At 40.2% G+C, this 20,454-nt stretch overlaps 2 protein-coding genes across 2 annotated transcripts in view; one reads left to right on the top strand and one right to left on the bottom strand.

Moving 5' to 3' along the window:
* Window positions 1-1,314: 1,314 nt before the first annotated feature.
* si:ch211-140b10.6 (uncharacterized LOC103183253) lies at window positions 1,315-15,514 on the bottom strand. Its single transcript, NM_001292637.1, is given in 3 exon segments — window positions 1,315-2,435; window positions 4,323-4,397; window positions 15,416-15,514. Coding segments are annotated over 3 exon segments (405 nt in total). The 5' UTR covers window positions 15,457-15,514; the 3' UTR covers window positions 1,315-2,146.
* Window positions 15,515-16,415: 901 nt separating this feature from the next.
* Window positions 16,416-20,454, top strand: part of lnx2a (ligand of numb-protein X 2a) — a 61,733-nt gene continuing 57,694 nt past the window's right edge. Inside the window, exon 1 of the mRNA XM_007900613.2 lies at window positions 16,416-16,471. The gene's annotated coding sequence lies outside the window, so the exon portion shown is untranslated. The remainder of the gene's footprint in view (window positions 16,472-20,454) is intronic.

Raw genomic sequence — 20,454 nt, 5'->3', positions numbered from 1 at the left:
TTTTGTGTGTTAAAAGCAATGACTGAGTCAATTCAAACAACTTGCCCTATTCTGTGCAGTCACAAGGGTAAGAAATTAATCTTCCTGCTGATAAGATGCCCATACGCTATTATCTCAATGGTGTGAAATTGCATGCATAATCAACTCCCATTGGTAATGTCCAATTACATTTTGATATTTGAGTCAGAATTCTCTCAACATCTGTAAGTTCGTTGAAAACATTTTTGTAAATAGTTTGTTGGTAACTAGCACAATGCTCAACTTGTACAACCTCCACCTCCCCCAAAATAAATACTTCTATGGTAAATACCCAAAGTGTTGAAATACAAAAAAAAGCATAGCAAGGTTGCTGTATTTCAAAATTGTTTTTAAAAATATTATTAATAAAAAATATTAACAAAATATTATTGTATTGGAGTGTTCATTGCATTCCAACAATCTATCTCCATGCGTAGGTGGGATGCATGGAAGTCTCAGTTTGGTTTAGATACTCTTAAGAGTGATAATGGGTTTCCACATGTGTCAAGACAACCAGCTGACCACATTTGTTTTCAATTAAGAGACAATAAGCCAGTCTGCTTAATGCTTTTTACTCTTAATCTAGGCTGGCAGTGCAGGGGTAGCCAGCATTGTCACAGGTGCTGTCTTTCAGGTAGACAATAAAGATCCCAGTCTTACCCAGCAGTAAACAGGTACCCAGTTGTTATTCAATTGATGGATTTCTTTAGGGGGGGAAACTATCCCTTAAAAATATAAAAAAGAATTTGGTCACTCAACAACAACAACAAGATTCCATTTATAAAGCGCCTTTCACGTCAGGAGGACGTCCCAATCCACAACTGTCTGCGTGACACTTCTGTGTGCTGCGTTATATCAAGTACAAGGATTATTAACAGTGATGAGAAGTTTGTTCTAAATTTAACATTCCCAACAGAACAATTAATTCAGTGATGAGCACTTTGAGATGAATTCAAACATTCCCATTTTGTTACAACTAAAACATTAACAATGTCATCCAGGTTCAGTTGGTAGCACTCTCGCATCTGAGTCAGAAGGTTTTGGATTCAAACCCCACATTAAGGCTTTGAACTCAGTCCAGACTGACACTCCAATGGAATCCTGGGGATGAGCTGCGTTATTAGGTGCTGTCCTTCAAATGTAACTTTAAACTGAGGTCCCATCTTCTCGTTTGGTGGAAGTTAAAGGTCTCATCGCACGATTCAAAAAGAGAAGGGAGATACTCCTGGTATCCTGCCCATTATCTCCTGGATAAAATTTTGATGGATAGTCACAGAAATCTCAAAACCTCCTTTTGCACTTGAACTTAATTTAATATTCCAAGGAAAATAATTTTTAAAGGTTTAATCACAGAATTTCAGCAGCAAAAACACGGTGAAATGAAATTATCAAAAATCAACACCCTCATCTACAGATCCTTAGGAGTAATGGATTATTTCACTAAAGACACTGTTGATTTATTGGTAAGTGCTTACTTCTATTTAGCATAATCATGTTCCGTACAACAATTAATGTTACACCTGAAAACAGAACTGAACATGTGAAAACAAACAAGTTGAGATTAATTGAACTTTGCCAGTCTAGCAAGGATCATGTTGTACAAAGTTTTGTAGTAGATATAAAGTCTACCAATTATTGAAAAACGTTATTTTTTTATTTAAAGATTCTTGCATTTAATACTACTCATGACTGAGAAATTCCCAATGCAGCACAGATACAAACACAGTAAGTCTACAAAAATAAGTATCTGTAGGTTACTAACTAATTACTGCACTCTGCTGCAGATGTTCATAAATCTTCTTTTAAAGAAACATCTGCATTTTATTTTGGATTCCCTGCTTCTATTTATGAGAATTAATAACTTAAGAGCAACTATCTTGCATTTCACAAACCTTGCATTCATTTAGCACCCGTCACGAGACTGTGCACTGCTGTCATAATTAAACAGAACAAATAAGATATGTTTGCAAGAATTATCTAAATATCAGTTAGTGTGCTGAGAGCATTTCTCCATGAAATATCTGAAGTGACCTTTTTTTTCCTGATATGACCTGAGTTTGCATTTACACTTCTCACTTCATTACTATGGCTGCTCTTTTGCACAGAATTTTTAAATATATTTTGGATTCTAGTGTTTATTTGTACTATTTCTCTTTTTGTTTTCTCTTTCTCTTCGAGATGGGGAACGGTTAGTTGTTAACCTAGTCTTTGAGCTCTGTTTGTAGGGATGGTGTTTATGGTGATGGTAGTCACTTTTGAGAGTTTTTTCCTTTTTTCGCCATTCCTTTTTGTTCTGATCTGATTCCTTAGCATTTTTCCCTTGATCAGTGTCACAAGCTTGCCTTGAAGAGAGTAAAGTATTCTTAATGGTATTAACAAGAAACCGCTTGTTGGCTCCCGGGAGCGGGCACTTCATCCTGAAATAAAAAGGGTACAAGTATGAATAGGTTTGATTGTTCTGTTCTGCAGAGGATGAGGATTTACAAACATTGCCATCAGATTTCGTAAGATTTAATACAGCATAAATTCCAGCTGTCTGTAGTGTAATTCTTTGTAAAAACACTGTGTTCTTGGCAGATATGTGTCAAGATTTTTTTCTATTTAAACATACTATAAATGTAGCTTGATGTATATCATATGGCTAATTATTGCATTTGGCTAATTTCAGCTTGGTGATAGATGGTGAAAGGAACAACAACAAATTACATTTGTATAGCGCCTTTCACATAGATAATGTCCTATATATCAAAACACTGCATAGAGATTACTGAATACTTATTCAGTATTCATTATTTGTAGCAGAAGTTACAAAGGTTATGGAACCTACTACATACAGGAAACTAATTGAAAATCTCAGTAGGTTTTGCTTTAGATGACAAATCAAACTGCCCTGCATGATTCAATTATATCCATGTACATTATACAGCTGAGTGCTCTAAAAATTGGAGAGACCTAAAGAAACTCAAATTATTTTCTAATCATAAATCATTCTATCTTCGGGTATAAGGCTGTGGAAACTCACACTATCAAGTAGTAAGTTTATATAAGATTGCTTTCATGCTGATAAGATTGCTGAAGTTACCAATGTTAAATGGATTCAAACAAGTTTGCATTTACTGTGCTTTGCAATTTACACATATTTATGATAGCCAGAAAGAAATTGTGCCTCAAGGCGTATTTTACTTGCAATTTTCAAAGTTTTACAAGGATGATAATCTTCCAGTAATCACCTCTCTCCCCATTATTTTATCTTGCCATTTGTAATCAATCAGTCGATATTAAATCAAACCTTTATTAGGCCACAGCATTCTATGTCAAAAGTAGAAGAAAATGTATAATATATATATAAAATATATGTGGAGTCCTGTAGCTCAGTGGTTAGAGCATTCACTTCGCAAGTGAGAGACCTGGGTTCTATTCCCAACAGGGCAAAATGGTGCGCAAGTTTACTTACTCCAGTTAAATCCGATGAAGCGCCTCTGATAAGACCCAATATCAAATGCAAGGACTATTATTTATTATTATTCTAGGAAGGTTATCTTCCTGCTTCATATCTGCAGGTGGTTTAAGCAGTAGATGCTAATCTGGGATAGTAAAATACTAGTTTTGCTGACCAGAATCCAAATCATCTATTTCATCTTTTCACAACCAGTGCACATCCTTGACTGGACAGCGTTTTGGGATGTCCTCCCAATATGAAAGGCGCTATATAAAGGTAATTTGTTGTTTTGTTTTTCTTCTTGAACAGATGACTAGGTATGCTTTACAATGTTCAGACATATCCATCACGGAAAAATAGCTCTTGGGTTAGTACATTGAATGGGATCAGCAGTTCTTGTGTAGAACATTAAATGGTCCGCTGTGGGAATTGAAGCCCAAGGGAGCCCAACCAACTTTCTCCTGTTTTCTTATGTTTTCTAATAATCTCTGCTGAATGAAAGGGTATTAGATTTATTTGCTTGCTGATGTATTCATTGGCTCAGAAATTTGATGTTATCCAGGCTATTAAATGGATGAATCTTGCAAATGTAAACAATAAAAACAAGTCAATAAGACTTTTTCCTTACTCCACTGAATTACTGTAAACTAATGTTCAATTTTAATGAAATCTCGCCATAAACTCAAGGCTTCAAACTTTTCAAGAGAGAAGATGAATTTCATCTGCCTTCCACGAAAAACTGTACACATTTTAAAAATTAAAATGACAGATAGGAAGATACATTTAAAAATTATGCATGGAAACACCACATCAATGTATTCTTTATATCTGAATTTGTTTAGTGTAATTTCAGACATATTCTTACCAGCCCATGGGCCCCATAGATTCAGCTCTGGCTTTTCCACGCTTTGCCTCTGTAAGAAGTTCTTGCACAGCTTTCCTGTTTTTTTAAAAAAAAGGTAGTTTTATTGAGGGAAATTAAAATTCTTCCCAGCTCACCCTCCAACTGTCTATAGATTTCTTCACATCTTCCATTTGCATTGTTACTCTCCATATCTGAGGTAAAATAGCACGTTTCTAATCAAGCTAAAGTACCAAATCTGAGAAATTGTACCATTTTATGCTGTATTGTCATACACTATAAGAGATGAGTTTGTCACAATTATGCTCAGGATATAAGGTTGCAGCCGATATGATCCAGCAGTAGTGATTAGGAGCAGAAAGCCAGATTAATAGTTCCTGCTCCAAATAGCATTGAACAGGGATTTAGGCAAGCATTGGCCATGTGTAACTAAGCTCAACCAACGAACAGTTTTATATTTAATGTTAAGAAACAGCTAGTTACAGAATCAGCTCTTCAATAACATTTTAAAAGAACCTTTGACTGAAGGTCAAATCAACTCAAAGGTTTTCTAGGAGGTTTTCTATTTTTTGACTGATTTGAGGAATGGAACAATAAAGTCTATGATCCACTTTTTTACTGCAGCTCCATAAATAACTTGCACAAATGTATTCTATTGAAGAAAGCCAAATATGTTTGTGATTGTATTAACAATAGCTATGACTATTTTTCTGTAATACAAATTCACCATTGATGATTTGTGAGTTAAAGCAATTGCTTCATCTATGCTAAGTGCAAGTTTCTAATATTAGCAACCTCAACCCACGTATTGTAATCATGATTTTGCAAGTTTCATAACTGATAACTGAAATAAGTGGTATACTATTGAATTAATTCACAATAAAATTAACACATAGTGCATGCATATTTAATTAGACACCAAGGGGTGATTCCGCAATAATTGGTAAATTTGTAGATTTGGGCAGTGTGAGCTTTTAATCAGAATTTCCCAGTAGAAGTTCACACCGCCAAGGATAGTATGTTTAGAAGTCAGCATAAATTAAGATAAGATCTCTAAATTTACCAACTATGTGAATTTTGAGCAACCACCTGATCTTTCATCCTGGTGAGTGAGGTAACAACAATTTTGATACTTCCCATCTCTCTAAAATTAAGTTGGCTCTGCTAGGGAACAGTTACAAGACACCAGCTGCCCAAAGTTGTATTTAAGTATTTGCTGGATGATAATCAGGAACAGGCACTGTATTCTATTTCTCTCTTCTCCTCCCCCCACCCCTCATCATGCTACATTGTTATGTTAAATTAGGTTTTTATACTGTATTTAATATGTTTTGATGGCAGTAAATTTAAAAGAAAATACAAGTTATAACACAAATATGAAGCAAAAAAATCGGATGATGAATTTATACTATTTTATACAACACCAGCTAGAATATTTCTTAGCTTTACATAATGTGAGGAAGGAGAAGTATAAGCACTGTCCATTTGTTATTCATAGCAATAATAGCAAGACAAATATACTTCTTGGGTGGAATGAGCCTTGACATTGTACAAGGCATTTGGATGCCTTGTTCAGTGGTATTACATTCCACTGGAAAATTTTGTTTGGATAATTAGAAATTGGCACTCGAAAAGTATGCAACCCATCACACATGAATAATTGTCAGGTTTTCCAAGCCTGTTTGATAACACAAGATCGGACGAAGAAGGCCCTTCAGCTCATCCAATCTTATGACTCCAGAATAGCCCCCATCATACCCTCATCACAGCTTCAAGCTTCTTTATAAACGAGTCCAGTGTCCTAGCCTCTACCACTTTTCCTGGCAACTTGTTCCAGTTATTTATTGCCCTTTGAGAAAAGAATAACTTCCTGATATCTGTCCTGAAATTGCTCTTTATACCTTTAAACCTATGTCTTTTTGTTTTACTGTCTTGATATATCCTGAAGTATTGATCTGGGTTTACTTTTCCAAAATTTTGTACATTTCTATGAGATCCTAAGTTGTCTTCTCCCAGACTGAAATGCCCTAGGTTGTCTAATTGTTGTTCATAGCTCATTCCTCCAGGCGTTCGGTTGGACTCCCAACTATCCTTCCTCCCTCACATCCGGTTGCTGACCAGGACCACCTTTTTCCACCCCCGCCACATTACATGCCTCCTACTGTACCTTACCCCAAAGGCAGCCAAAACCCTCGTGCATGCGTTTGTCACCTCCCGCCTGGATTATTCAAACGCACCCCTTGACGGTCTCTCCAGCTCCACCATTCAAAAGATCCAGTTCATTCAAAACTCTGTCGCCCGCATACCTACCCGGACCAACCTCTGTACCCACATCTCACCAGTTCTGGCCAGGCTCCACTGGCTCCCCATCACCAAATGGATCGATTTCAAGATCCTCACACTCGTGTTCAAATCCATTTACTCCCTGGCACCTCCCTACCTCTCCAACCTCCTCACTTCCCAATCCACCACCCGGCATCTCCACTCAGCTGACACCGACCGGCCTTGATGTTTGTGCCTCACACCCTCTGCCCCACCATCGGTGGTCACTCTTTCAGCCACTACACCTCAAAACTCGGGAACACTCTCTCTCAATCCCTCCGCCTTGTCCCCTCTCTTCCCTTTTTCAAATCCCACCTGAAAATCGTCCTCTTCGACCGTGCTTATGGCCACATCCCCCCTCCCCCCCAGTCAGGCTCCTCCACTGTTAAGCGCTTTGAGATGCTACCCTGCGTGGAAGAGGCTATGTAAGTGCAAGTTGTTGTTCCTCTAACACAGGGTATCATCCGTGTTACTCTCCTCTGCACCACTTCTAGATCTTGAGCGAGGCCCTTATGTGGTAGTGATAACTAGAACAGTATGTGGTAGCGGTAACCAGAACAGTATACAATACTCAAGATGTGGTCTGACCTGAGCGCTGAGTATGACGAACGGGGTTCTAAATTCAACTCATTTAGCAATATAGCCCAGCATCCCGTTTGCCGTCTTTATTGCTGCCTCACATTATTTTGACATACTAGGCGACAATTCATTTAACACATAATCATCATAAAGTCCTTTGGCTCAGTGGTTAGAGCGCTCGCCTCGCAAGCAAGAGACCTGGGTTCAATTCCCGGCAGGGCAAAATCCTTGGGCAAGTTTTCTTACTCCACACGCCTGATAATAATCACTCAATAAAAAAAATTGGTCACTTCAATCCATAACTGTTTGTGGGACACTACTGTGCGCAATTGATGCCGCATTTTCACCCACAAATATACAGTGAATTCACTTTACAATATATTATGTGAAGAGCTTTGAGACGTTTAGAAGAGGTGAAAAGTGCTATATCAAATGCAATGATTATTATTATTATTATAAAGTGGTTTGCCTTATTAAAAACTGGAATATATAGTCCATATATATAAAAAAACTAAATTGGTCACTTCAATCCACGACTGTTTGTGGGACACTGCTGTGCGCAATTGGCTGCCATGTTTTGTCCACAAGTATAGAGTCAATTCACTTTACAGTATATTCTTGGCAGGGTGAAACCTTGGGCAAGTTTCTTTACTCCACACACCTGATAATTATCCCTCAAGAAAAAAAGCAATAATAAATTGGTCACTTCAATCTGTGACTGCTTTTGGGACACTGCTGTGCGCAATTGGCTGCCCCGTTTCGCCCACAAATATACAGTCAATTCACTTTACAGTATATTCTGTGAAGTGCTTTGAGACGTCTAGAAGACGTGAAAAGCGCTATATCAAATGCAAGGATTTTTTTTGAGGCAGGTAGGGTAGATAGAAAGGAGTGTAAATTTTACCTATTCTCATGAAGGCACTGATTAATGAGGTTCAACAGTTGCTGGCCACTTCATTTTCCTGACCATTCTTTGTGTGAACCCGAAAAACAAAATCTGGTAGGCTATTTGGTTAAGGAGATCTCTTGGTCAACCCAATCCTCATGTACACATTACAGTACTGACTTAAGAGATGGAACTCCTTCCCTATCCCGGGGATGCTAAACTCACTTACTAACCAAGCAGAGATCAACTAACTCAACACACATGGGGACTGATTGTGGGATCTTGCTCATCTGCATGGCTCAAATTACTCATCCATCAGTAGCTTTACCAACTAAGTCACTGAGGGAGTTAGTGTAATCATTTCTTGATAGAAACATTAATGTACTTCCACCACCCCCTCTCTTCCCAGTAGTGGAAACTGAGTGGAGGTGAGTGACAAAGTTCAGTGCCAAACATTAAAAATACAGTACAGTATTACCAGAAGTTTAGATAGATTAAAAGTGACATCTCTCGGTGCACTAGAAGGCTATAATGCAACCCTCACCCAAGAAGTAGAATGATAACCCTTAAGAAACAGATTAACAAACTATTTGAATCCTAAAAATATGAACTTAATCCAAAAACAATGTTTTCATAATGTCATATATTTAGGATTTTGGAGCCATTCGAAATGTGTTTGCTATAGCACAACAAAAGTTCTTCTGTCATATTTTCAGTCCAATCAAATCACAGAAAACTTTTTTTTGGTATGCCAATGCACAAGTTGGAGAAAGAGAGGGGAAGAGAAAGAAACATAGGGAAAAAAAAGCTAATAGAGTGTCTAGCAAGAAAAACAGTGCAATTGTTGAACAAATAAGCAAGTAAATGCAAAACAAGATTATTTACCCCACACACTTGAGACCTGCTGGGCCTACTCTTGGAGAAACAAGGGTAATTTCAACAAGTCCACAAGCACAAGTTTTGCCATTCATAAGGCATTGTTGGTGCATATTAAGTGCAACATTTGCCTACCTAAAATCACTCTAACTAATTGTGTGAGTGATTTGAGATAACCCAGTATCAAATGAATTTTTAAATTGGTTTTATGGATCTTCCAAAGGGAGACCTTTGTACACATCGATATTTTGCTGTGACATTTCTGAAATTACTAATAAAAGAACTTCCCTAGTCAAAAAACTGTTAGGCAAAACTGGTTAGCTTTTAAATAACTACAAATACTACTAAATAATCCTTGCATTTGATATTGTGCCTTTCATGTCAGGAGGGCATCGCAATGTGCTTGAAAGGATTTACTGTGAAGTGTAGTAACTGTGTAGGCAAAATATTTTAAGCTGCTTCAGATGGCAAAATTATAATTGACTTACAGTACACAAGATAATTTTCTTTTAGTGCCATTTTCATTTTATCATAGAATCCGTAATGTCTAATCCAACTGTACTAAACCTACAGTAGTTGTATCCAAGGCACAGCAACAACAGTCTTTTTAAATCTAATCTACTTGTCAATTGGGCCAACCAGAGAAAAGCACAACTGTTACAAACATGAATAACTTTCATTTTTGGATCAATAAAAAAAACTGATACAACATTTGAAGGTGTTGATCTCAACACACAAAGTGCTAACTGAGTGATTCTTCAGCACAAGTAGTGATGAAGTCACAGAATTAACAGGAAACTTTTTAAGACGTTTGTTGAGCTAAAATGGCAATATAAAAGTTTATACATTTAACAATGTAAGAAGAGAAATAACTTCTTGGAAGAACAATGATGATTCAGGGGGTTAGTACAAAGAAGCTTACATAACTCTATTTTTCATTGCAGAAAATAAGATTGAGAAAAGGCAAGCTCCTAATCTTTAAATGCTGAAATACACAAGATATCTTGCGGACATCACAAGATAGAAATTAGTAGGATGAATGAAAAACGCTACAAGAGTTGCTGCACAAGACATTCATAATTACACTATAGTCATAAGCTAAAGAAATTCACATTTCCAAAGCTATAGTTTTTTTTAAGTTGGCTTTTAGTGAATACTGTATACATTAACTCAGCAATAAGAACCTGCTGTGATGAGCTTTTATTGCAGATATGCAATGAATATCTTCTCTAAATCAGTTTTGAGGTCAGAGAAGATACATATGATTGCTGTATTAATAACTCAGCAACCTTTCAACTGCCAAACTATATTTTCAAGGTCCTGGGTCGGACTCCCACACTATAATTAACATGTTGAGCAGCATCGCAATTAAGTTTGTAAGGTGTTGCACACTGTTTTGAAACAACTCTGAACAAATTTAGAAATATTTGCCTTTGGGAAAAGCAGTATTCAATTGCTGAGATGTGAAAATGCATATTTACATAGCACTTTATAAGCTGGTCAGCAAGTTTCAAACTGCTTCACAGCTTCACACACAACAGCAACAACAACAAGATTACATTTGTATAGCGCCTTTCACGTCGGAAGGACGTCCCAAGGCGCTGAACAGTCAGTTTTGGGGAGGGTGGGGGAAAGATGACTAAAAATGCAGTTAAATGGGGGGGGGTTTGAAAATGAGGAGGGGTGACGTGGAGGGAATCCGGGATGGTTTTCAGAATGGCAGAAAGCTCATCCATCAATGGTGAGGTAGTTCAGGACATCTGAAGTCAGTGTTTGCTGAACGGAGTGAACAGTCAAATTGATAAGAGTTGATTTCCTAGAAATTGAATTACAGTACTATGGAGTGCTACAAAACGTATGAAAAAAGAAATTAGCCTCAACTATAATTTGAGAATCTTTTTATTGCTCATGAATTCTTTGGAAGATTGGATTGGAAATGCAGTAGATAAAACAAAAGAGTGCTGCAGTATTGGCTACTAATTTAGCCCACATGAGATGGTGAATACTATCAGCCTAACCCAAATGAAATGAAATTCTGGTCAACTTGTCACAAGACCATCATGACAGTCTACTGGTAGGACAGTTTTGAGTTGATGAGATATCAACTTAAGATATTTTGCCTGTGGTGAAATATGGGTTGTGATGTTAAATATTCCATCAACAGCTTCAGCATAAATCCACATGTGAAGCCAACATTCCATTCATTTTCTTTCTACATTGTATATCATAATCAAAGAATGATGATTCTTTAAATCATGATTGATAAGATACCTAAATTTAATAAATGGACTAGTTCTGGTCGTATTGCTAAACATGCTGCCTTTTGAGGCCAAAACTTCTGTCTCCATTCTTGGAATTGCTTAGCTTCTCCAGACAGAAATGATATATCGTGGCTTATCTCAATTTATTATTTCATACAAGAAACCGTAATGTTGCTGGAAGAGATTGTATGATTAGAGAACATAAACATAGTTTATGGGTGCCATATTTGTCTCATATTTAATTCTTGTTCTGTGCTGTGTCAGCTTATCGAAAATAGAGCAGTGGCACAGTCGCTATAACTGACTTGTTTGGGTGGGGGAAGAAAGAGAAATTAGTACTTTTAATTTGAAGCGGATTCTCCATTTATTCTACAATGAGAAACAAAACCACTGGATCGGAAACTCATTTGAAATAGTTTCTCTTCCTAATTTCTACGTACAGTAAATTCCCAACCGTTCATCAGGAAGTATCTCTCAGGAATTCTTATAGAGCAATTAGCTGATTCAGTAAACTTCAGTTTAGAACATAACCATGGGGTTGCCATATTTGTCCTATATTTAATTTTTGTTTTGTGCTGAGGCAGCTGATAAAAAGGAGAGCAGTGGCAGGGACTTTGCAACTGTATATGTTCGGGTGGGGGGAAAGAGCAAGAAAGAAAATTAAGTATGTTTCATATAAAGCAGATGCTCCATTAATTGTACGGTAATCAGAAACACAACGACCAGATAGGAAACCGCTTTTGAAATAGTTTCTCTCCCTTATTTTTACCTACACATGACTACTAAATTCTCCAAAGTTCATTAGCAAGTTAATCTTCCAGGAAATCCCCTAAAGGAATTAGCTGGTTCAGTAAAGGGTTTTGAAGATAAGAAAGTATGATCTGTATACGAGTCACTGAATTTTGCTGACGAGTATCCAGGACCCATCCAGATGTGTTCTCTGGTGCTGCTTGCTGAGAGGTCTCATTTCACAATGAAATGGCTCAGAGGGAAAGGAAGACAAAATTGCTGCTACTAAGATTTGGCAGGAGCAAAGGGGAGAGGGGAGAAAGAAAATGAATACTTCACTAACCTTTCCTTTATAAACATCCTGCATTTGTGTTTTTTGTAGCAAGTAAAAGGAACTAAAACCACCTCTTGGATATCCTTCCAATTCCCCTGATGCAGAACTTCAATGACATTTGTATATTGTCCTCCATGCTGCTATAGCAGGCTGGAGTCAGAAGAACGAATGTTTATCTCTAATAGAGGTCCAATTTCCCTTTGCTTTGTGCCAGAAGTAAGATATAATATGAAACTTAAATCCATTTTTATAAGTGGCTGTTTTTTAACTTGGACTACTGGAGCAGTGCAGTATGCCTTGTTCAGTTCTTAATCAGAAAAAACAGTGGTGGCTACAAAGCTGTCCTGTTGAGCAGGATGTGGGTTGGATTGTATGTCTCCCCGAAACTCTGGAACACTCTTCCTCAATCTTGCCCACTCTCTCCCCTTTTTCAAATCCCGCCTGAAAACCTTTTCAACTGTGCTTACGGTCATCTCTCCACCACCCCGGCTCGGAGTCAGATTCCACCACAGTTAAGCGCTCTGAGACACTAGCTATATAAGTTGTTGTTGTTGAGTTTTATCAAGCACAATTCTATACTGACATTCGAGTTAGGTACTTGCAACAGTATTGCATTGTTGATGAGTGCCAGCCTTCCCCTTTTCTCAAATAACAGGCACCTGGTTTAGCACTCTCACCTCCAAATCAAAAGGGTGTGGGCTCAAGTATCACATTCTAGACTTTAAACTCATTCTAGGCCAGAGGTTCTCTAACTGTGGGGAGTGGAGGTGATGGTTATGTGCGGTTGAGTCTCAGGTTTCACACGGCAGGGCTGGCCTGGCACGGCCACATCCCCGACAGTTAGGCCCTGCAACAACTCTTCTCCCAACTGCCAAGCCCGTGACATCGCTTCCCGCAAAGCCAAACCCAGCCTTTACCTTTCTATATTGCAACCCAGAATTCCACTACTTTGTATAGGTGAGGAGACAGACTCAAATTCTTCCCACTGATGGGGTGGGACTGATGGATGCTCTGTAATTGTTTGGTGTTGTGATTTCCTGTAGCTCAGTGATTAGAGCACTCGCTTTGCAAGCGAGAGACCTGAGTTCAATTCCAGGCACAGGGCGAAACCTTGGGCAAGTTTCCTTACTCCACACAGAGCCTAATAATAATCCCTCCAAAACCAAAAACAATAATAAATTGGTCATTTTCAATCCACGACTGTTTGTGGGACATTGCTGTGCGCAATTGGCTGCCGCGTTCGCCCACAAATATACAGTCAATTCACTTTACAGTGTATTCTGTGAGGCGCTTTGGGACATCCTCCCGACGTGAAAAGCGGTATATCAAATGCACGGATTATTATTATTATTTCCAAGAATGTTTGTGCAGTTTTGTTTTGGCTGCGATTTGTGCTCTTTTGGGGCAAAGCCATGGCCATGGGCCAGCACAGTGAAGTAGAATTGGTGCTTTTGACGCTCATATGCTTATTGTAATGCATTGATCAAAGCCCTTCTACTTTGTTGCTTGCATTCTTGCGGAAAATGGGATTTTCGGTTCTTTGTGTTGTCTTGGTGAGGGGGGGTGAATATTTTTTTTCTTGACTTAGGGAGGACAAACTTTTAGAGAACCCCTGGTCTCATCTGATATTCCAATACAATGCAGCACAAACCTGTACTGTTAGAGATTCTGTCCTTCGTGTGAGACATCAAACCTAGATTTTGTCTGCCTGTTTGGGTAGACATTGAAGATCTCATGGTGCTATTAAAAACGAGAGTTTCTCAAGGTTTCTTGGCCAACAATTCTGCAAATAAAATTGGTCATTCCTTCATCACTGTGTGTGGGCCATTGCTATGCAAAACTACGCTGCTGCATTCACCTACAAAATAGTCAATACATTTTATATTAAATCCTCAAGTGCTGCAAGATGTCTTTCTGACATGAAAGGCAATATATCAAATTCAAGGATTATTACAAGATTAAAAAAGTATTTTTAAAAAGTCATGAAAACCTATTTTCAAAATAACAAACATCAAATAATCTACTACAAGTTGCAGTATGTTGGAATGTCTTACATCCCAACCTCACTGAAATGATATCAGTTTCACTCTGTGAAACTACTGACCACCGCTCACTTCTGGGCTGTGAAACATTAGTGAGCAGGGATCGCTGTCTGAAGAATCACATGAGGGGGTGGTAGCGGAAGGAGAAAGGAGAGTCTATAGCGACATATTAATTAAAAGGGAGTCCAAGAATCAGCAGAAAGCACAAACCTGGTAAAGGATTACTTAACCCAGAGGATAGTTAGCGACTGGAATAAGGGGTGGGAGGCACCGACAGGGTCATTCAAGCCATGACACAGAACTAATTTAAGAAACAGCTGGATTCTGTTATAAGAGGCCTGCAGGGTGGCTATTATAATAATATATAACAATCCTTGCATTTAATACAGCATCTTATCACGTTCACCCAGACTTCTCAAAGTGCTTCACAGCTTAAACTGTAAAGTGGATTGACTGTGAATTTTGTGCGAAATGTGGCAACCAATTCAGGCACAACAATATCCCACAAACAGCCATGGAGTGAGGGACCAATTTTATTTGGGGAATTGTTGGCCAGGACACCGGGTAATACTCCTGTCTCTTTTCGAGTAGTGCCATGGGACCTTTAGCATCCTCCCGATCGGGCAGACGGGACCTCAGTTTAACGTCTCATCCAAAGGACCGCACCTCCGACAATGCAACACCACCGCAACACCCACCCCCCCCCCCCCAGCACTGCACTGGAGTGTCAGCTTTGACCTTGTGATTCCAAGTCCCAACCCGGGGCTTGAACCCACAGCCTTCCGACTCAGAGGCGAGAGTTGCTACCAACTGGATGAGGACATTGGGAGGAAGAGGCGATCAAATGGCGGAGCTCCGCCTCCGGGTTCATCAAAACCTGTGCGATTCTGAGCAAAAGCGATGAGGGGCCGATGAGGGGTTTCAAACTGGCGGTGGAGGAGGGGGGGAGGGGGGGGTGGGTGGGGGAGGGAGGAAAGGTGGGGCAGGACTGTCAGGAAAGGCCGCCGCGAGCAGGGCGGTGGGCCGGCAGGACTTTTGAGAGAAGCGACCAGCTGTCTAATCGTTACCTCTCGAGCTCGCCCTCCTCCTCCTCCTCCTCCTCCTCCATGACAGCCGCACGCTCTCCGGCTCGCGCTCTGACAGTTGCTCGCGTCGCTCGTTGTGTTGGGGGCAAAAAAAAACCCTCAGCTCGAGAGCGCCTCCCAAGACCCCCCCCCCCTGTCCTCGCGAAAAAATAAACATAAAAGACCGTCCGTCTCGTGTGCCTGATCACAATTGCACCCCCCCCCACACACACACACACACCAAGGGAAAAAAAACCGTCACGTAATAACGACAAGGCAACTCATTAAAATGTTAATGTAATGCGTGACACGTAGGAATAAATAAACGTGTTTTTGCTGAGGAAATAGGGGATCGCTCCTCCCCCCACCGGCAGCGCGCCGCCCGCCCCCCTTTCCTCTCAGGCGACGTGTGGAAACGGAAAGGTCCTTTCGCTTCACTCCGGCAACGCCGCGCTCAACCTAACTTGTTGGTTGTAGCGGGGGGCGGGAGAATGGGTGGTGCTGCCGTCTACGATTGGACGCGGCACCCGTCCAGCCGCGAATCGAGGCATATCATTGGACGTGCTTCACGTCAATTAAAATGGGAACACGCGCGCGCGAGACCCGCAGACGGACGGACGGACGTCAAGTTAGTCCGACGCGCATATTTGTACAAATCTTTCAACCCGAAGAAGGAGGAAAAGTTCTGAAGAATGAAACTATCCTTTCGGAGGTTTCCCCTTTGAAACGGATGTGCGACTGGCGGTGGCAGTGTATGGCGGAGAGCTCATTTGAAACGGTTGGCGGTGGGGACGGGGGCACCAGTCAGTCACCAGTCACTCGGCTTCTCCCCTCCCCGCCCCTCAACCCGGGGCTGAGCAACAGGACGGACCCGACCCCGCGAGAAGAGGCGGCGTCTGAGGAGAAACGTCTCAGCCCCTCCGCCCGCCCCCATCCCTCTTCACGTCAGCCTTTTAATGCAATGCTCTCGCACGGTGGGATTGTGTGTGTTAATGGGGACGGGGGGGGGCGGGGGTTTGTTACCGAGGACCAGCCTGAAGTCGGTGTCTGTTGAACGCGGTGAGTAAGTAACAGTTGGCGGCGTGTGCGCGGCTCGGCTGATGCTGCGAAGTTTATTAACGGCGGTGGCGGCGGCGGCGGCGATGGATTGGGCGCAGCGGCCGCTTTGATGTTTGACTTTGTGTGTGTCTCCTCCTCGCACCTCAATGCGCTCTCTCTCGCTCTCTCTCTCTCCCCGACAGACTCGGAAGCCTCGGGGTTTTGCTGCCGACGGCAGTTGTTTTCACGCGGGGCTTTTCCCCGCTGTTTGTGCTTTGGTATGTCACCACCGTCGGTGGTGGTATTGCACACACACACACACACACACAGACACACACACACAAAAGGTTTCGAGATTTATGCATCTTTCTTGTGATTATTTTTTCCCCCCCAACTGCTCAGTTGCTCGGGTTGCACACTCGACTCGCCCACATGGACATAAGTTTTTTTTTTGGGGGGTGGGTTTCAAATTCTTGTCAGTCGAAGTCAAAACGGATATTATTGCTGAGTCGAAACTGGTTTCGTTCTGAGCTGCGAACCACTGTTCTAATTTCTGTCTCGGTCCTACCATTTATTTACAGCAGCAATGTAACTGAGTTGTAGTTGCGGTTATTGGATTTTTTTGGTTCCTTTTTGATTCTGCGTTGGTTACTACTGTATGTCTTCCGATCCGTAAATCAATTTTTGAATGACTTGCACTGCATTTTATTAATGGATCTCTGACATCCTTCTATGTATTCACACCTTTTGGGCACCAGGGACCTTGATAATGGGCACTCGTGTGTATAAATTCATAGTATGAACTGTTCTGTATTCCCAATTGCTTTGTGCAGCAACAAAATTGGATCAATGAAGCCTGTTTTGGGATTGGCAAGCAATCCTGGGACTAATAAAGATTTATTATTATGTTGATATTTCAGAGGTAATTGTTGTAAATCAGTTTTATAGTCCAACTAACCCCTATACAGAGAAGAACATGACATATAGGACATGATTGCATCTGTGTGGAAATGCTCTTCTGGGATATGACTTATTTTTCACATTACTGTATTCTCTTCCTCTTATCTTAACCATAAAGGAACTGTATCTGACCAAGAACTGCAGAATAGCAAATGTAACCTCAATACTGAAAAAAGGAGTGAAACATATTTGAAAGTACAGTAATTAAACTGATATCTGCAATTGGGAAAATGCTAAGAAACATAAAATGAAATGCGATGAACAGTATTCTGTATGAATTTGTCAACAACAGAAGCAGCAATAGCTAGTGCTTCACAATTTACCAACATTTCTTAAGGAAATATCTAAACAATTGGATGCGAGCTATCAACGGATATAACTCACATACATAAGAGAAGAGAATAGAGGGGCACAGGGAGGCTTGAGGCAAGGGATTGGATGGGTGGACGCTCGTGTAGAGTATGATCGCTGGTACTGGCTAATTGTGAATGGCCTGTTTCAGTGCTGTGGGTTCTATGTAACAATTTACTAGGGATATCCGAAAAAATAGATAAGTTCTACGTGTGCAACTTCTAAAGAAAGTTACATGTCATCAAATTAATGTTAAATTAGTAGGTTGATTTTAAGATTGACTTAGCAGTATGTAGTAGAAGATGATAATAAATCAAAAAATGATGTTTCTGGTAGGACTTTACAGCAGTATATAAATTATTAATGATTAGAAAATGTAAGTGGGACACAAAAGACCTTTTCAGGGATGCAAAGAGCAAGTTTATGATAAGGCATACTTCTTTACATAGGATAATTAACAGCTGAAATAATTTACCACCAAGCGTAGTTAAAGTTTGATACTTTAATGGGACTACAGTAGGGTTCATATTGTGGAAAGATAAATCAAATGGGCTTTCTTCATCCAAACCAATCTTGTGAAAGGAGTCCCTTTTGTGTTACGCTATTGAAGGCCTTTTGCAATTCAGGGCATTATGTTTAGGACTTCTGATTTAATAATAATATAATCTTTGATTTTGATATAGCGCTTTTCACGTTTTCTAGACGTCTCAAAGCGCTTCACAGAATATACTGTAAAGTGAATTGACTGTATATTTGTGGGCGAACGCGGCAGCCAATTGCGCACAGCAATGTCCCACAAACAGTCGTAGATTGAAAATGACCAATATATCATTGTTTTTTTGTTTTGGAGGGATTATTATTTGGCGTGTGGAGTAAGGAAACTTGCCCAAGGTTTCGCCCTCTACCTGGAATTGAACTCAGGTCTCTCGCTTGCAAAGTGAGTGCTCTAACCACTGAGCTACAGGACTCGAATTTCAGTTTTAACTGATTAAAAAAACGATAAAACACCCCCGATACAAAAATAATGAAATCAGTGTTTATCCTCCCTCTATGTGCGCAAGCTTGTTTGAATCTTCTCATTACAAGTAAGTGAAAGCTCTGAAAACCCCTTAAAAAAAATCTTGTTAGGAAACTGCAAACTTATTGCTGAGACTGGGTTTGTGTACTGTACTCAAATTTAGCATAGACTGATGGAATGAAAAGTCTCTTCTGTTTAACTGGCTGTGTGGATTCTATACATAGTATGTTTCTGGTAGGTGTTGTCCTGTTACAAAAAATGAATGCTACATAAACTAGTAGTTTCAGATACTGTCCTGAAGAACAACACTGAGATGAGGCGAAGTGCACTCTGGTCATGCTCATCCATCTTCAAGGACAGCAAGGTCCCCAATGCAGAACATCAAGGTGGCTATCACATCACAGACTGTAAAGGTCCTCCAGTGCTTGGAATCCACCTTAATTGGCCTGCAGAGAGGCAAGTAGCTGCTGCTTAAACTCCGCATGTCCAATTGGTGGAACAGTCGCTCAATGGGAAGGGAAATGTGCCCGAGCTGCGAACAGGAAGACGGTGGCAATACTCTTCATTTGTGCTAAATTTTAAAAATGTTTTAAAATTGTCAAAGTATTTGACAATTTTGACATGCGGAGGTGTGTTGCCCACCGAGGAAAATAGCATTGAGTTCCTTGTACGTACTATCCACCTAATGAGGGCTCAAACCTGAGTTTATCGGATGTCGACTGACCAACTTGGTAGTCCGGTTCCTGAGCCAGGCGGGTCCACAGTATTCCCATCGCTCATTAATTATACAACAATTTAGGGAACTGCTGGAGTGTATTTAGTGTCCTTCATACAGGGTTGCTTAAATATGGTGTAATACAGTAATAGTACCTATCAAGCTTAAATATCTCAAAGAATGTTGCAGGCAATTTCTTTGACTTGTAGTATCTGTTGGCATACAGGGCGACCAATTTGATCACTGGAGTTAGAATGGAATTCGTACTCTTTCCCTGGAGGGACTCACCCTGCTTAACTAATTCTGAAAAGAGTTAGGCGCAGGTTGGCAAGAGCCAAGGCATGGGGAACCCAGAATATGCATTGGGGTACAGGTGGAGTCTATTTAGTGTCCTTCACGCAGGCTTGCTTAATTATGGTGTAATATAGTAATAGTGCCTATCAAGCTTAAACATCTCAAAGAATGTTGCAGGGAATTTCTTTGAAGTGTAGTATCTGTGTATTTGCTGGCGACCAATTTGAATACTGGAGTTCCCACAAACAGCCATGAATTGAATGACCAATTTTATCTGGATCATGTTGGCTAGGGCACTAAGAGAAATTAATTTTCTCTTTTCGAATAACATCATGGGATCTTTAATGTCCTTGAATGGATAGATGGGACCTCAGATTAACATTTCATCTGAACAACGCCACCTCTGAGAATTCAGTATTCCCCGACTGGATAGCCCCAGGGTATTATGTCACACTGCCCATGATTTTCAAAACCTCATAGAGATGAACATTTTGTGTTTCCACTTCCCCTTTCAGAGTGTGGGCAGTGTTCGTTATCCCAGAGCAACTCCATTAACTTCATACTGAATATAACTTAAAAATGTTAAAATTGTCTTTCGTAGTAATTAACAGTTCATATTGTTATCATGCTGTGGTTTCGGTCCATAAACTCAGTTATCACATTATA

Source organism: Callorhinchus milii, unplaced genomic scaffold (assembly GCF_018977255.1).
Source record: "Callorhinchus milii isolate IMCB2004 unplaced genomic scaffold, IMCB_Cmil_1.0 Scaffold4, whole genome shotgun sequence".
Lineage (NCBI taxonomy): Eukaryota > Metazoa > Chordata > Chondrichthyes > Chimaeriformes > Callorhinchidae > Callorhinchus > Callorhinchus milii.
This window is presented reverse-complemented; position numbering and strand designations above follow the sequence as displayed.